Source organism: Pseudopodoces humilis, chromosome 20 (assembly GCF_049639895.1).
Source record: "Pseudopodoces humilis isolate 2021_Gansu_Grassland_sample_001 chromosome 20, ASM4963989v1, whole genome shotgun sequence".
Classification (NCBI taxonomy): domain Eukaryota; kingdom Metazoa; phylum Chordata; class Aves; order Passeriformes; family Paridae; genus Pseudopodoces; species Pseudopodoces humilis.
The window spans coordinates 5096445-5111427 of record NC_142219.1 but is presented as its reverse complement, the minus strand read 5'-3'; the positions used below and the strand labels follow the sequence as shown (position 1 = coordinate 5111427).

At 55.5% G+C, this 14983-nt stretch overlaps 1 protein-coding gene across 1 annotated transcript in view; it reads left to right on the top strand.

Moving 5' to 3' along the window:
- The first annotated feature begins 7024 nt into the window (after positions 1 to 7024).
- MN1 (MN1 proto-oncogene, transcriptional regulator) overlaps positions 7025 to 14983 on the top strand; it is a 34251-nt gene continuing 26292 nt past the window's right edge. The window contains exon 1 of the mRNA XM_005524584.3: positions 7025 to 10515. Coding sequence (XP_005524641.2) covers positions 7083 to 10515 — 3433 coding nt within the window. The 5' untranslated portion in view covers positions 7025 to 7082. The remainder of the gene's footprint in view (positions 10516 to 14983) is intronic.

The window sequence follows — 14983 nt, the reverse complement described above, 5'->3', positions numbered from 1 at the left end:
ATGAGGACCCTTAATGTGAGTTAAGTGAAATCCTGCATTGCTGTCCCTGTCTCCTCAGCAGGGGCTATTTGAGGTCCCAGCCCTGGCAGTAGAGCCAGGAGGGTGCCTGGTGTGAGGGGATGTGGTTTCTTTGCAGTGCTCCTGAAGACAGTGTCTGGACGTATTTCTGCCACTGCCCTGTGCCTTTTTTTTTTGCTGGTATGCTGGTACTTGTTCTGATACTTGCAGTCACTCTGTTCTGGTGCTCCTTTGGCCATTTTTGCTACTTAAGCTGTATTTTTTAAAAACCTCTCAGCAGGCACCAGCACAGCCCCAGCTGTGCTGCTGTTACCCTTTAGGGACAGTATCTGCTGTCTGTGCTTCAGAGCAGCCATGGACTTCTCATTGCTATAAGAACAGTAAGCCCTAATTTAATTTTAAAACTTTATTCCTCAAGTTGGAGACATTGTTTCTTTCCTGAACTCCATCTACCTTTATTCTTTAATTTTTCTCTCTAAAATTACATGGCTTTCTGATTTAGAATTGCATATCCAAGACACACAAGATATTAGAGGTATTTGTTGAACCTGAACTATAGAGCTTTTCCAATCCCAGCTAAAATCTTGATATGCTTATTTACCAAATTTCTGTTTTATAAACTTGGCTTTAGCACCCTCTAGAACAACACCTGATGCTGTTGCTTCTTTTGCAAAAGGCTCTGTCTCCCTGTTTCTCACACAGAAACACAGTCCAAGGTAAATTAAAGGAATGTGATTATCAGGACTTCTGAAAAACCCAGTAGTCACTGGCTAAACTGTACCATAAAAAGAACCGAGCTACACCAACATGGGAAGTCCCTGAAAAAGGCTGGAAGCAAAATGACCATAATTGAAATCTGAAAGCAGCAACTTCATAAAGAAGTAAGCGAAGAGGCGGCTCTTTGTAAATGATGATCTAAAAAGTGTTCTGGGTTGTGAGACCTCATTTCAAATGTATTCATTAAATAATATTTGAATCATTTAACAGTTTGAACTCTACTGCACTGCTAATATCTTCAGGGGATTTTTTTTTCTTCAGTAACAAAGGTGCCTTTGTTCCCGCTCAGTGCTCGGGCTGTGCCTTGGATATTAGTTGGAAACCTGATCACCCGACATCACTCCGAGGCTGCGAGTACAATGTGAGTCGTCTGCAACCCGGATTAAATCAGGCCCTTTGTACAGATTCTGAGGGGCCGTGATGGTGGAGGAGCGATGCTTTTGGGCAGCAGGAGATCGTTAACCCTTTGTGCCTCTGGCGGGGAAATGGGAGGTTTGGGGGAGGTTTTCGGCGAGGGGCAGGGGCAGCCGGACAAGCTGTGTGGAGCAACCAGGAGTGCCGGAGTAATTCCTGCTGGAAAGCAAATAATTGTTTAAGCGGGACAGGTGAATTCATGCTGCCGGACCTGGTGCTCCCTGCCTTGGGATGCCTCTTCACTACCGTGTGTGGGCCGGCACACTTGATTTAAATTGGAAAAGTCGGGTCTGTGAGCCAAGGTTCACCAGTGGCTCAGGAACGCACGTCATGCTGTTAAACCTTATGAAGAAACACCATAAATAATAAACACAGGAGCAGCTTTGTTTACCTGGTGACAATAAAATTCTGGGCCCCACGGTCTGGAGCATCCCGGTGGCTGCGGGACGTGCAGTGTGTTCTCCAGCAGAGCCAGCGTGTCCCCCGGGCACGGCCGGAATGGGATGGATGGCAGCGGTCAGCAGGGGACAGCGGCATGCGGGGGATGCTCAGACACGCAGCCCTGGGGCGGTTCTCCAGGAGAAGCCAACCCGGTCCCCAGTGGGGACCTCCCGAGAACTGTGACTCCCAAAGCCACCCCAGCACTGTCCTGACATCGGCGTGTGGCATCCCAGGGGACGGCAGGATGAGGAGAGGAAGCACCAAGGCGAGTGCTCTCGTGAAGCTAATACTTAGGGGAAATTAAGTCATCAGGACTTTATAAAACACCCTCTGGCTCTCTCACAGTAATTCAATTTATAAGATGATGAAAAATGAATTAACTTTGGTGGTTTTCTGGCATCACCCACAGTGAGCCAGACTTTCCAGATGCTCAAAGATTGTTCTTGCTCCACCACGTTTACATAAATTCCCACCTGGTTCAAGTTTAGGGAAACAGCAGAACAAAGTTGGTCACACAAACTCCACCATAAAACACTGAGGAGAGTTAAACACTGATTAGCCATAGAGAGAGGTGCCATTTTGTTATTTATGTTTCACTGAGCTATTTTAGGAAACATAAAACTTTTACTGTTCCTGTAGCCAAACTAATTCATTACTCTGTCTATTTCTGTTGGGCTGCATATATATATATATATATACACACACACACACATATAAATACATATTTTATTTTTTTTATAGTATCCTTTTCCCAAGGAAATGTCTGATCCTACACATGTGTTTTAGAGATGGGAATTTAAAGGAAAAAAATAAAAGTCCAAGAAGTGAACTGTGCTATGGACATAAAAAGTTGCTTTAGGGTTTTCTATGTTTTTATTAATGTACGCTCTCAGTGTTGTATGATTTTAGCACTGTCCTATTTTTTAATTATTCAAATTATATGTTCAATCAAAACATATTTTTGGTGTTCATTATATGTACACCAAAGCACCCCATGTGCTGTAAGAGTTTTCACCTAAGTGGCATAAAGGGCACACAATATATTAAATTGGCCAAAAAAAAAAAAGCTGTTTGCAGCAAGGAAAAGTCTACTGATATTGTGAAAATATCATGAAACATACTGAGGAACCTGTAAACCCAAACAAGAAAAATACACAGCTTGAAGTTGCAGCCATGTAAAGGAACTAAAACCAACTGAACCAACCTTGCAGAAGAACCATAACAGGAAAATCCCTCTGAAGGGCTGAGTTCTGAAATTTCTGTTTAACCCTATGGGAAATGACTGAGGTGGCTTTAGTCCCTTAACTCTGATTATTCAGCTATGCATTTTTAAAAATGGGAAGCAGTAAAGCGTCTGAAGGAATTTGGTTCAGTCTTTCCAGAACCCACATTGTTGGTAAAATTAAGCATGAAATTTTTACACTGGCAAGGTGAACCTCCTGGAAACTGAATGCAAATCAGGTTTTGCACATGAAATTGTCTTTAATCTCAATTACAAACCAAGTCACCTCCAGACACTCAGGCAGGGAAGGACAAGGTGTGGCAGAAGTCAGATTGCTGGAAATCCCTACATGTTGTTTTTTAGCTGGTGCCTCCCAGCTCAGCAGTGTGACTGTGCTGGCAGCAAATCCCTGTGAGGCACCATGTGCAGAGCAGGTCTGCCTGCTCTGGGCACAGCCTGAGCCATGCTGGGCCCTGTGACCTGCCCAGAACAGAGCCCTTCCACACCCAAAAACGCTTCTGTTCTCAGGAGCTCACTATCCCCTGTGGAGCAACACCTTCCCTCAGGAGCTGGCTCTGCGCTCCCTGCACTCACAAGCTCATCAAATGATTTTATACATTCGCCTCCTGTGTCCCTTCCACCACCACGTTCGCTGTAGTTTGAGAGACAGGAGATACAACAGTTTCTCAAAACTGTACCAGGCAGAAATGCTTAAAACTTTCCTGAAAATGTCAGCTGCCAGATTTGGAGACCTGTCCTTCAAAATATTACAATTCCTTTCACCGAATATCCCTGCTAGGAAGGGAAACCCCTGCAAAGAGAAGACCTTCAGCTCTTTTGTGACGTGGCTGTTGGGAGCCTCTGCTCCAGGGACAGGGCCCATCTCTGGGGCCTCTGTGACACGGAGCAGGCGCTGGTGGCACCACAGAGGACAAGGGAGTGCCTACAACCTGGAGCTGCCCTAAGGACAGGACACCTTTGGAGAGCTGGGAGTGCAAACACTGCAGAGAAGTGAGCTTGGGTTCCCTCCATGTCAGTGTTTAAGAGGTTCTTGTTAAGGGCTGGCTGAGCTAAAGTGTCTCGAGCATATGGGCTTATTTTGTGCAGTTTCTGTGGTGGTTTCTTCGTTAGATTTTCAGTGGTAATGAGCCCACACAGTAGATTGCTGCAGGGAGAAAAAATCATTCTGAATAGGTTTGCTGAATAATTATGAACTCAGCTGAACTCTTACATTTGCTTACTAATTGTATGGTCCGTGATGTTTTATGTATGATGCATTCATTTTGTTAAAAAGGAATTTTTTTTTCTTTTTTTTGCTGAGCAGCAACTTTTCTCAGTGCAAGTTAAACTGACACAGTGGAAAGAACTGGATTTAAGTCTGATGAACTGATGTTGTTTCAATTATTTTTTTTAAAACATCAGTCCCACTATTTGGTTTTCAGAACTTGCAATATGAAACCCAAAATTGTGCTATTGTCTGGAGAGATGAAATAAATGAATCCCCTCAACTTTGGATTTGGCAGGCACAATTACTATTGTTAATTTAGAAAATAATCCCCAGCAGCTACAGCTATTTAAATAATGCCTTTCCTTGCTTCCCCCAAGATGACCAAAACCCCAAGAATGAAAGTAAAAATATGTTTTATAAAATACACTTTTCACTGCTTGGTCTGATTAAGAGTCTTCCTTCTCCTTGGCTGGGGACTGCGACCCTTTGTGACACAAGTGACCTGACAGTGCTGGCCACAGCCCAGGGCCACCCTCCCATCAGCGCTCCCAGCCCCGTGCCGGACACCAGGAGCTGTGGGGCAGGTTGGCAGCCCCAGAGCACATCTCAGGTTAGAAACGAGCTGGGCCACCTTCCCACACGCACACCACGGGCCAGCAGAACTCTGCAGCTGGTATCCGACCTTGCCATTCCAAGCAATTCACTGTTTTTAGTGTCAGAATACTTAGGCTGAGATTATTTTCATGTTTGCCATTGTCCAGCTATAGACACCATCTGGCTCCCACCAAAGTCCGCAGAAGGAGTGGTGCTGGGCGAGCTGGCCCAAGCCATGGGTGGAGATGAGATTTCCCTCTCCAGCGAGACTTCTCCCTCTTCCCTCTCCTCCTCATGCAGGAGACTGCGGTGGCTCTGGAGGGAGCGGGGCTGAGCCCTGGTGCGGCGCACGGACTCGAGGTCCGGGGTGCAGCCCCGGGGATGACATCGCCGCTGGGTTCAGGGCCGTTCTGTGCCCATGGGAAGGAGAGGCTCGGGAGGGAGCGGCGACATCCCGGGGCGGTGGGCTGCCCGCCCAGGGCCCCCAGAAAAGCGGCAGGACGGGCCGGGAAAGGGAGTGGCGGCGGCGCCGGTGCCCCAAGACGGATCCGAGCATCCGCTCCCGGCGACTCCGCCCGACATCCCCCGCAGCCGACCCTGTCCTTCCGCGGCGAGGAATGCTAGCGGGTCCCGGCCCGCCCCGTCCGGCCCGACTGCCCGCCGCCCGGGCGGAACGGGAGCACGGACCCTGGGCCGGAGCGGGGCCCCTCCGCCCAGCGGGGACACGGAGCGGGGCACGGAGCGGGGCCCCTCCGCCCGGCGGGGACACGGAGCGGGGCACGGAGCGGGGCCCCTCCGCCCGGCGGGGACACGGAGCGGGGGCACGGGGCGGGGTCTCTCCGCCCGGGGGGGGTGCGGCGAGCGCCGGGCGGGCGCCAGGGGGCGCTGTGCCCGTTCGGGAGAGCCGCGCCGGCGGCGCGCACGCGGGCGCAGAGGGGGTGCGACGGCGGCGGCGCTGGGGGAGCCCCGGGCGCGGGCCCGCCTCTGACCCGGAGCCGCGCCGGGTGCGGGGTCCCGGCCGGCACAGCCGTCGGTCCGGACCGCTGCCCCTATGCAGGGACGCGGCGCAGGGGCCGGCGGGCTCGTCTCTCCCTCCGTCCCTCCCAATGTTGCCGCCGTTCCCGTAGCGAGGACCGAGACATCCCCTTCGTTCCTTTGTGCCGCGGTCGCGCCGCGCGTCCTGCTTTTTCCACCCCGGTGCCCGCCCCGCAGCTCCAGCCCCGCGCCCCCCTCTTCCCCCCTTGTCACTTCGCTAAGTAATAATTTCCACGTCCAATTCCATTTCTTCGCCACTTCTGAAATCTCCAGGCCATCAGCAAGGAGGATAGTTCACATGAAAACTAATTACACAAAATCAATATTTAATCACAGCGCAGCATCCTGATCCTGCAGAAAAAAATCCCGTTAAAACTCTCCTGCTATATACAAACAGTCCTCAGCCGCTTATTTATAGATCTCATTTTTTTTGGTGGGAGCAATATTCATTACTATTTCTTTAAACTATCGACATGTGCATCCGCGAGCACCTGAAGCACCGTGTCCCGCCGGCGATCTGTGGGCCCCCGGGGCTGGTGGGTGCTTGTCCCTCCGTGGGAACGGGGTTGTGACTCTCCCCGCTGCCGCAGCGCCCGCTCCCCGCGAGGCTCCGTGCGGTGCCCGGCTCGAGGCTCCTGTTCCCGGGCTCGGGGCTGCCGGGCGTGTTTCGCCCCGGCGGGCAGCGCGGCCCGTGGTTCCCCACACCCGCCACTTGGTCCCAGCTCCAGTGCCCCCCGCCCCGCTCCGGGACCCCGCTCCGGGACCTCGAGGCACCGCGCACCTCCCCGTCCGCCCGCGCTCCGAGCGCCGCTGGAGCAGCGGCGCCGCCGGGCACGGGGGGCGGTGGGGGGCGGGGGGGGGGGGGGGCGGGGCCGGCGGCGGAGCCACCTTAACGGCAGCCCCGCCCCGGACCGCGGCGCTCATTGGCGCAGCCCCGATGGCTGAAATTCATCGCTGAAATGCAAAACTTGTTGCTGCTCCGCCAGCGCTGGGTGAGAGCGCGGCAGCGCGCGGGGAGCGCGGCGCAGCCCTCGCAGCGCCCGCCCGGCCCCGCGCCCCGGCCCCGGCGCCGCCCGAGGGCTGCGCGCCGCGGGGGCGCGCGGCCGGCCGGCGATGCGGCGCGCAGCTCCCGGGCGCCGGAGCCTGGGGGCGGCGCCCCCCCGCCCCGTCGGCCCTCGGGCAGCAGCGAGCGGCGAGCGGCGGGGTGAGCGCGGGCGAGCGGCCGGTGCCGGCGGCGCGGCAGGATGTGAGCGGGGGCGGCCGAGTGGCGCGGAGCGGAGCAGCGGGGAGCGGCGGGCAGCGGGACGGCGGAGCGGCGCGGAGCAGCCATGCCCTGCTGAGGAGCCGCGCAGGATGTTCGGGCTGGAGCAGTTCGAGCCGCAGAACAGCGGCCGGAGCGGCGGGCAGGCGGAGCGGGGCTTCGGCCAGCCCGGACTGAGCATGAGCGCGCACTTCAAGGCGCCGGCCTTTCCCGGCGGCGGCCCGGCACCGGCGGACCCGGCCTTGGGAGCGCTCGGCGATCCGCCCCTCCTGGGCATGAACATGAGCCTGGCCGGGGACGGCTACGGCTTCCCGGGCCGCGGCCCCGCCGAGCTGCACGGCGGCGGCATGCAGCCGCCTGTGCACGGCTTCTTCGGCGGACAGCAGCCGCACGGCGGCCCCGGCGGCGCCCCCCACCCTCACCAGCACCCCCCGCACTTCGGCGGCGGCTTCGGGCCCGACCCCGGCGCCTCCTGCGTGCACGGCGGGCGCCTTCTGGGCTACAGCGGCGCGCTAGGCGGGCAGACGGCGTTCGCCGACGGCTACGAGCACATGGCCGAAGGCCAGGGCGGCGAGGGCTTCGGGCAGCAGCGCCCCGGGACCTTGCCCGATTTCCAGCACCACGGCGCCGGCGCCGCCAGCCACGCCGTGCCGGCGCCCTGCCTGCCCCTCGACCAGTCCCCCAACCGCGCTGCCTCCTTCCACGGGCTGCCGGCGGCCGGCTCTTCCGACCCCCCCGGCCTGGAGCCGCGGCGGCTGCCGGCGCAGGGCGGCGTGGACTCGCTGGAATACAATTACCCTGGCGACGGCCCTGCCAGTCACTTCGAGCTGCCCGTCTTCTCCCCGTCGGAGCCTGAGGGGCAGCTGCCGCACTACGGCGGCGGGAGGCAGGTGCCGGCGGGCGGCAGCTTCGCGGGGGCGCCCGCCCTGCCCCGGGCGCCGGGCATGGCCGTGGCCAAGGCGCACCCGCCGCAGCAGCACGGCGTCTTCTTCGAGCGCTTCGGGGGGGCGCGGAAGATGTCGGCCAGTCTGGAGCCGGGGGCCAGCGCCAGGCACCCGCTGATGCAGCAGCAGCAGCAGCCGCCACCACCACCGCAACCACCGCAGCAGCCGCCGGGCTTGCTGGCCAGACAGAACTCCTGCCCGCCAGCCATCCCTAGGCAACAGCAAACAGAAGCCAACGCTCCCAACTCCAACCTGCAGGACAATGGGCCCATAATGCAGAACCAGCATGCACAGTTTGAATACCCTATTCACAGACTGGAGAACAGGAATATGCATCCCTACACCGACCCCGTGTTTAATATGCAGCACCCTCCTCCACAACAGCCACCAAATCAAAGACTGCAGCACTTCGATGCCCCCTACGTGAGCGTCGCCAAGAGGCCGCGGTTTGACTTCCCCAACACTCCTGGCGTCGAGCGCTGCGCCTCCTGGGGCGGCGGCATGCACGGCCCGGCCATGGAGAGTCACCTTTCCCCGACGGCCTACCCTGGCCTGCCGGGCGAGTTCACCCCGCCGGCACCCGAGGCCTTTGGGGGCCCATTGCCACACGGCGGCCCTGAGCACCCGGCGCTGGCGCAGCGCCAGAACGCGGCCCTGGTGATGAAGCAGATGGCCTCGCGAAGCCAGCAGCGCCTGCGGCCGCCCAGTCTGCAGCAGCTGGGGCATCACGGTGAGGTGGGCGCACCCGGCGGCCTTCCCCCGCCAGCCTTCGAGCGGGAGGCTGGTGGCGGCCGCAGCTTCGATGCGCCGGCACCGCACCTGGCCCCCGACAGCGCCTGGTTCGCAGGGCCGCCGCCGCCTGGGGAACTGCTGCCGAGGCGCTTGGCGGCACCTGGCCTACCAGGCGAGGCAGCCCCCCACGAGCTGGGCCTGCAGCCGGGTGGCCCTGCCGTGCTCTTCCGGCCGGGCGCCGGTGGGCTGGGGCTACAGGAGCCCTTGCGGATGGCGGGCGAGGGGCCGGCACAGGCCCTGCCGTCGCCCGGCGTCCATCCGCCCTTCACACCCACAATGGGTGGCCTCTCGCAGCTGCAGTCACCGGGCAGCGGTGTGGCTCTGCCCAGTGCCCCTGCTGAGCGCCGTGGCCCCGCCGACTTTGCCGCTCAGCCTGGCTTCCCCTTTGCGGCGGCGGCGCGGCAGCCGGCGGCCCACGGGGCCGCACCTGCCCTCAGCGCCTCGCCAGGGGCCTACCCACCACCCCCACCCGAGTTTCCCCCGCCACCCCCACCGCGGCCCGCTGCCAGCAAGCTGGGTGCCCTCTCGCTGGGCTCCTTCAGCAAGGCGGCCAGCAAGGACAATGTCTTCGGGCAGAGCTGCCTGGCTGCTCTCTCCACTGCCTGCCAAAACATGATCGCGAGCCTGGGCGCTCCCAACCTCAACGTCACCTTCAACAAGAAGAGCCCGGCCGAGGCCAAGCGCAAGCTCAGCCAGGCCGAGCCTGACCCGCCACCTGCTGCCCCGGACTATTTCCCAGCAGGCCCACCAGTAGGTGGGGGTGGCACGGGCAAAGCAGCGGGCACTGGCCCGCTGCTGCCCGCGGAGAGCAGCCTCTCACCCGGCTACGCGCTGGAGCCGGTGGCCGGTGGCGAGGGGAAGGCGGGTGGCGGGCGGGGTCGGGGTCGCCGGAAACGGGACAGTGGGCACGTCAGCCCCGGCACGTTTTTTGAGAAGTTCTCAGCTGCCGAGGGTGGGGGAGCCGGTGTCAGCCCAGGGCAGCCGGCAGTGCCGGTGGCGGCGGGGGCCCCGCCGGGGGCTGCGGGCGCTGAGCGCGGTGGAGGCACCCCTCATGACAAGCCCCTGACCTCACCCTCCTGGGGCAAGGGCAGTGAACTGTTGCTGGCGGAGCAACCCGACCTGATGTCCTCCCTGGACAGCGGCATCCAGAGCGTGACCAAGTCAGACGGCAGCTCCCCACACGTGGACTTTCCCGACGAGGTCAGCACCAGCTATGGCAACGAGGACGAGGTGTCCTCCAGCTCAGACAATGCCACCTCCAAGCCCACCCGTAGCCCGCTGCTGGGTGGTTCGCCCAAGCTGCCCCGTGGGGAGCACGCACTTCTCAACGGACAGAAGCCCCTGGCCCTTGGCCTTCTCAGTACATCTACCTCGACCCCCGACAGCTATGGGCTCAGCACCACGGCGGGCGCTCACCCTGGCACGCCAAGCATGGAGCAGGTGCGGACCCCCACAAGCACCTCGGCCCAGGATGAGATCCACCCCCTGGAGATCCTGCAGGCACAGATCCAGCTCCAGCGGCAGCAGTTCAGCATCTCGGAAGACCAGCCCTTGGGGTTGAAGAGCAAGAAGGGGGAGTGTGCGGGGCAGAATGGGGACAGCGACCTGGGCAGCTGCTGCTCGGAGGGTGTCAAGGGCACCATGAGCACCATAGACCTGGACTCCCTGATGGCGGAGCACAACTCCACCTGGTACCTGCCTGGAGAAAAGGCCCTGATGGAGGGGCAGGAGGAGGACAAGTCCATGGCACCCTGGGAGAAGCCCAAGCCCCCGAACCCCAGCAAAGAAGGTATCAGTTGTCCCACATGGGTGCTGGCACAGGGGTAGGGGTGGTTGTCGGCTTCTCGGGGAAGGGGACATGGTGGGGCTGCAGCTCTGGTACTCAGGCCACACACTGGCTCCACACCTTCTCCACTCTTGGTGGGTGCCAGGCACCTTCTTGGTCTGGACTGGGGTTGCAGGATGCTGGGTGGCTCTGCTGGGAGGGCCAGTGTCAGGAACAAAGTGCCTAATGCCTGACTGGCCCAGGTAACAACTGCCCCATGGCATCTCTGCTGCCAGCCCTGTCCCTATCGTGCCTCTTAGGGAATGGGCAGTTCGGGGTGCTGAGCAAAGGGGCTCCCAGTGAGCCCCACCTGAGCTCCTGGGCCTGGGGTACGGCCTTGGATGCTGAGGAGGGGGCTCCTGCAGGGCCCCACCAGGCACGGAGTGCTGAGGAGGGGACTCCCACTGAGCCTGGTGCCAGCTGAACCTTCCAGCCACTTTCCCAAAAGTGTGACTGAGGTTTTCCCAAACTACAGAAACATGAGTCTGGTGGTAGTGCTGCCCCTTCAGGTCCGGGTGCCCCCTGCTTGCATTTGCAGCCCATGAGCAGTGTGATACTGAACTGAACAGCTTGTAACATTATTTCTCATTTAACTGAAAGGCAGTTTAAAATAAGGCTTTAGGTCTGTTAGTGTAAAACTTGCTTAGTTGACAGATGTTTAATTTTGACATTAGTTGTCATTTTTGATCCTTCCATGTGTCCAAAGGGCATCATAATTCCCCAGGTTTAGGAAAAATATTTTAATGGAAAACCCTCTGTTATCTCTGTTTGAGATAAGGATGATTATGGATTCAATTGGTTTCTATTTTCTCTTATCAAATCCCTATTTTGCAACCTGCCTAGCTGTATGTGTGATTGTTATAACGGGTGCACATGCTGTACCTGCTATCTTAGGGCAGGCGGGTGGGTTTTGGTGTTCAAGAAATACATGTGTGCAGTTTGCACAATATAAACTCATTATCTGTGCCTAGGAAAGGTGATATTTTGGTACTGCAGTGTAGTTTGGAATTGTTTTCATTACCTCTTTTAGTAGAGAAGTAACTGACTTTTTGCAGCCCTCCACGTTTAGTAATTTTGTTAAGAAAGTTCTTGGTGAAATTAGAAGGGAACTGGTTTGGAAACGGGGCTGTTTCCTAACCTGGTTCTGGTTGGCTTTGCAGCTTTGGCTTTCTGAAGCGTGAATCCTAGCCCCCACGGTTTGTCTCTTTGTTCATGTTTAATGCCCAGCGCAGGAGACTCTCATTTTGAGCAGAGTGTTTAGCATGCACGGCAGACCCGAGGAAGCCCATCAGCATTCTCCATGCTTCACCCAGGCAAGGACATAAATTGGTTTGTTTGGGGCCCTTCTTTTCCATTTTTAAATGGGAGTTGCACACAGCATCCTTCCTGGCCCCTTCTCTTTTATTGTTTCTTGTACACAACATCTAGATCTGACTGGATCAATAGCTAGTTAGCACAAATCACAGTTCCTGTCACTTCTGCCTTGGCAGGCTCGAGCACATATATATGATCTCTCACACCACATGCACCCCGTTACGTGTGCACTTTCACACACACACACACACATACACAGATACACAGATCTCACACTGTGCTGTGTTTAGAAATAAATTTTGAAATAATAACTTCTATAGATCTCGACTTCCTGGATGAAAAAAGTAGTCCTAAGCAGTGATTTAATTCTGAGCAGCACATTTATTAAAAGTGTAATTTGGCTTTAAATGATCTATATTTTGTGTGTGTGTGTGTCATACGGAGCGATGCTTCTGCAGCGTCTTTTAACAGCACTCCTCCAGTCACTTTGATCACAGCTATTCTTAGTAACAGCTAGTGAAAGAAGTAATTGCTTTCTGGTCGCGATAACCACAGTGTTGGTGTTAAAACAGTTCATCACTTGGAAGGAAAACCATTTAATCAGTGTTCCTATATAAGGATATGTTTTAGTATTTCAGAGGCTTAACATAAAATAGCAAACCAGTTCCACAACAATGCAGAGGCGCTCGGGTTGGTTCATGCTTTAGTCACTTGAGGGATTTGAATGGGCTGGTTCCTCGGATGAGGAAATTTATACAGACTCACAGAGAATTTACTTTAACTGTTGTTGGAGATGATAAAGATACAATGGGTGAGACAAAACAGGCTGTTCACCTCAGTCAGTAGAAATAATTTAACTTAACATTGCCATACCCCTGAGTGTGTGAAACTGTATTTAAGAAAAGGTTTCCTTTAGGCATGGGCTGAGATTTTAAACATTCTCAGTCGGCTGGGATTTGCGCTGTGGTGTTTGTTCCAGCAGTAACCCAGTGTCTGGGTGGATGCGCAGGCTCCAGACAGCGCTCCTGTGAATTCAGGCAGTTCCTCGGCGTGCTGGAAGGTGGGCACCGTTTTGGGGCTGGGCAGCGTTAGTGAGAGCTGCTTTAGACCCGGGGTCCTCCCGGCTTCAGCCATTGTTGGGGGCTTCTGAATTACACCTGCCGTGAGAGGGCGGGCGGTCGGGGATTTATTGGACGTGTGGCACTGCTGCGGTTGGCACCGGCAGCTCCTCAGGTGCCGGGGAGGTGAAGGAAGGGGAGGCAGTGAAAGAGACGATGGGTGTCGGGGGCAGCTTCCCCTCGGTGCAGTGCTGGGCACTGTGTCCATTGCATGCCACGCTCAGCCAGTGCCAGGACTGGACGGTCCGGCTTCAGTGCTGGCCATGAAGGAAAGAGCAGGCTCCCCAAAGCACAGCAGGATCGGGAACTTCTCAAATACTCTGTTAATGCGCAGGTTATGGCGGAAACAACTTGATGTTTGTTTTAATGGCTGCTCAGATTCCTTGAAGCTCACCTTTTTTCCCATAATGGCATTAAAATGATTAGCTGATCTCTGGCAGTTGTGTGAGCTGTGGGTCTGGAGGTTTCTGAGAGCAGACACCGGTGCTGCCCGTGCCCGTGTGAGGTGTGACACCTCTGACGCTGGCCTGCCGTGAGCTCTGTGCGTGCGTTCAAGTTCCATTCCGGAATGTGGTATTAGTAATGCTGCCTGGACATGGCTCTGCCCTGAAATGTTTTCTGCAAGGAGTTTTCTCTGATGCATCGTATCTTGTACCAACATGTTTTATGTGAAGTAGCTGGTAGGGTTTGGGGGTTTTTTTCTGCTGAAAATGCTTTCTAGAATTTTGTGTTTTCCTTTGCCTAGCAGCTTGAGCTGGGAGTGAGAGATAAATAACACTGAGTCTAGAGGGGTTGTCTTGACTTCCAGCACCACAGCTATAGCTGATGAAGAATAACCAGATCAAATTAACTTAAAAATCCGGGGCCAGTTTAATGGGGTTTTGATTTTCCTGGTTTGACCAAACCAGAACAATTTCCCCTTCAGTGAAATATATATTAGTATCCTTTAGAAACCCAATAATAAAGTGCTGGTGGGGTTTTGGTTTTAGTTTTTAATTGAAATTTTGAAGGTCCCATACTGCAGATGTCAGGTGAAGACATCAGTATGTACCTAGAACTGTGCAGGTGTTGATTGGAAAGGGTGGGAATATATTTTGCTGCTCGGTGGCTGTTGGGCTCGTCAGTCCGGGCTGACGGGCACGTGCCACGCGGCACCGTTAGCCTTCATCTGTGAGTTTTTGTTAATATTTCATCATTACACTGAACCTGTCACTGGAATGAGCCCACAGGGCAACCCTCTTGCTGGAGCAGTGTGTAACATCTGTGAATTACTAGAAATACATTAACAAAGGTCAAATTTGGTCCAGATGCGGCCGGGAGCCTTTGTTTTCTTTCCCTTTCCAGTGCATTCTTCTGCCTGCTTTATTTTAAATACTGCTTAGTTATTTTAGAGGCTTTACCAAGGGACTGCGTTTGTTTACTGGGACTGAGTTTGTCAGACCTCTGGTGAGGTTTTTCAGGCACTGAACCCTCTCTGCAAGCGATGTGCTGTGAGCGGCTGCGTTGTAGTGAGTGCTGTGGAAGCGAGTTCAGCAGCAAACCTCAGCGCCTTTTCCAGCGAGGGGGCTGTGATTCCCGATGCTGCTTTGTTTGCCTCACTGGGCTGCTGAAACTTACACAATTTTAACAGTTCAGTGAAAAACGAAGCTGTTGCCTTTGTCTTGAAGTTACACAATAAACTCCACATATATCAAATTCACATCTTTATTAAATCATCTGGATTAGCAAGCAGAGTGACGAGGGAAGAATGCTCCTGCTGCTTATGCTGGGAGAGAGTTTGGTATGTGTTAGATTTGGATTTAATATGCTTTAAACTTTTCTAACCTGTTCAAAAAAATTAATTGGAAGGGTTGCCCCTGCTTGGCCTTGTGTGAATGACAGAATTTCTCCATTGTTTACCTTGACTGACAATAATTTTTAATCCTTTCTACTAGAAAGTGGTCCAGTTTAGAAATATTTTCCTTTGTTTTATAAACATTCTGTAGCTGTGTGCTTGTCGA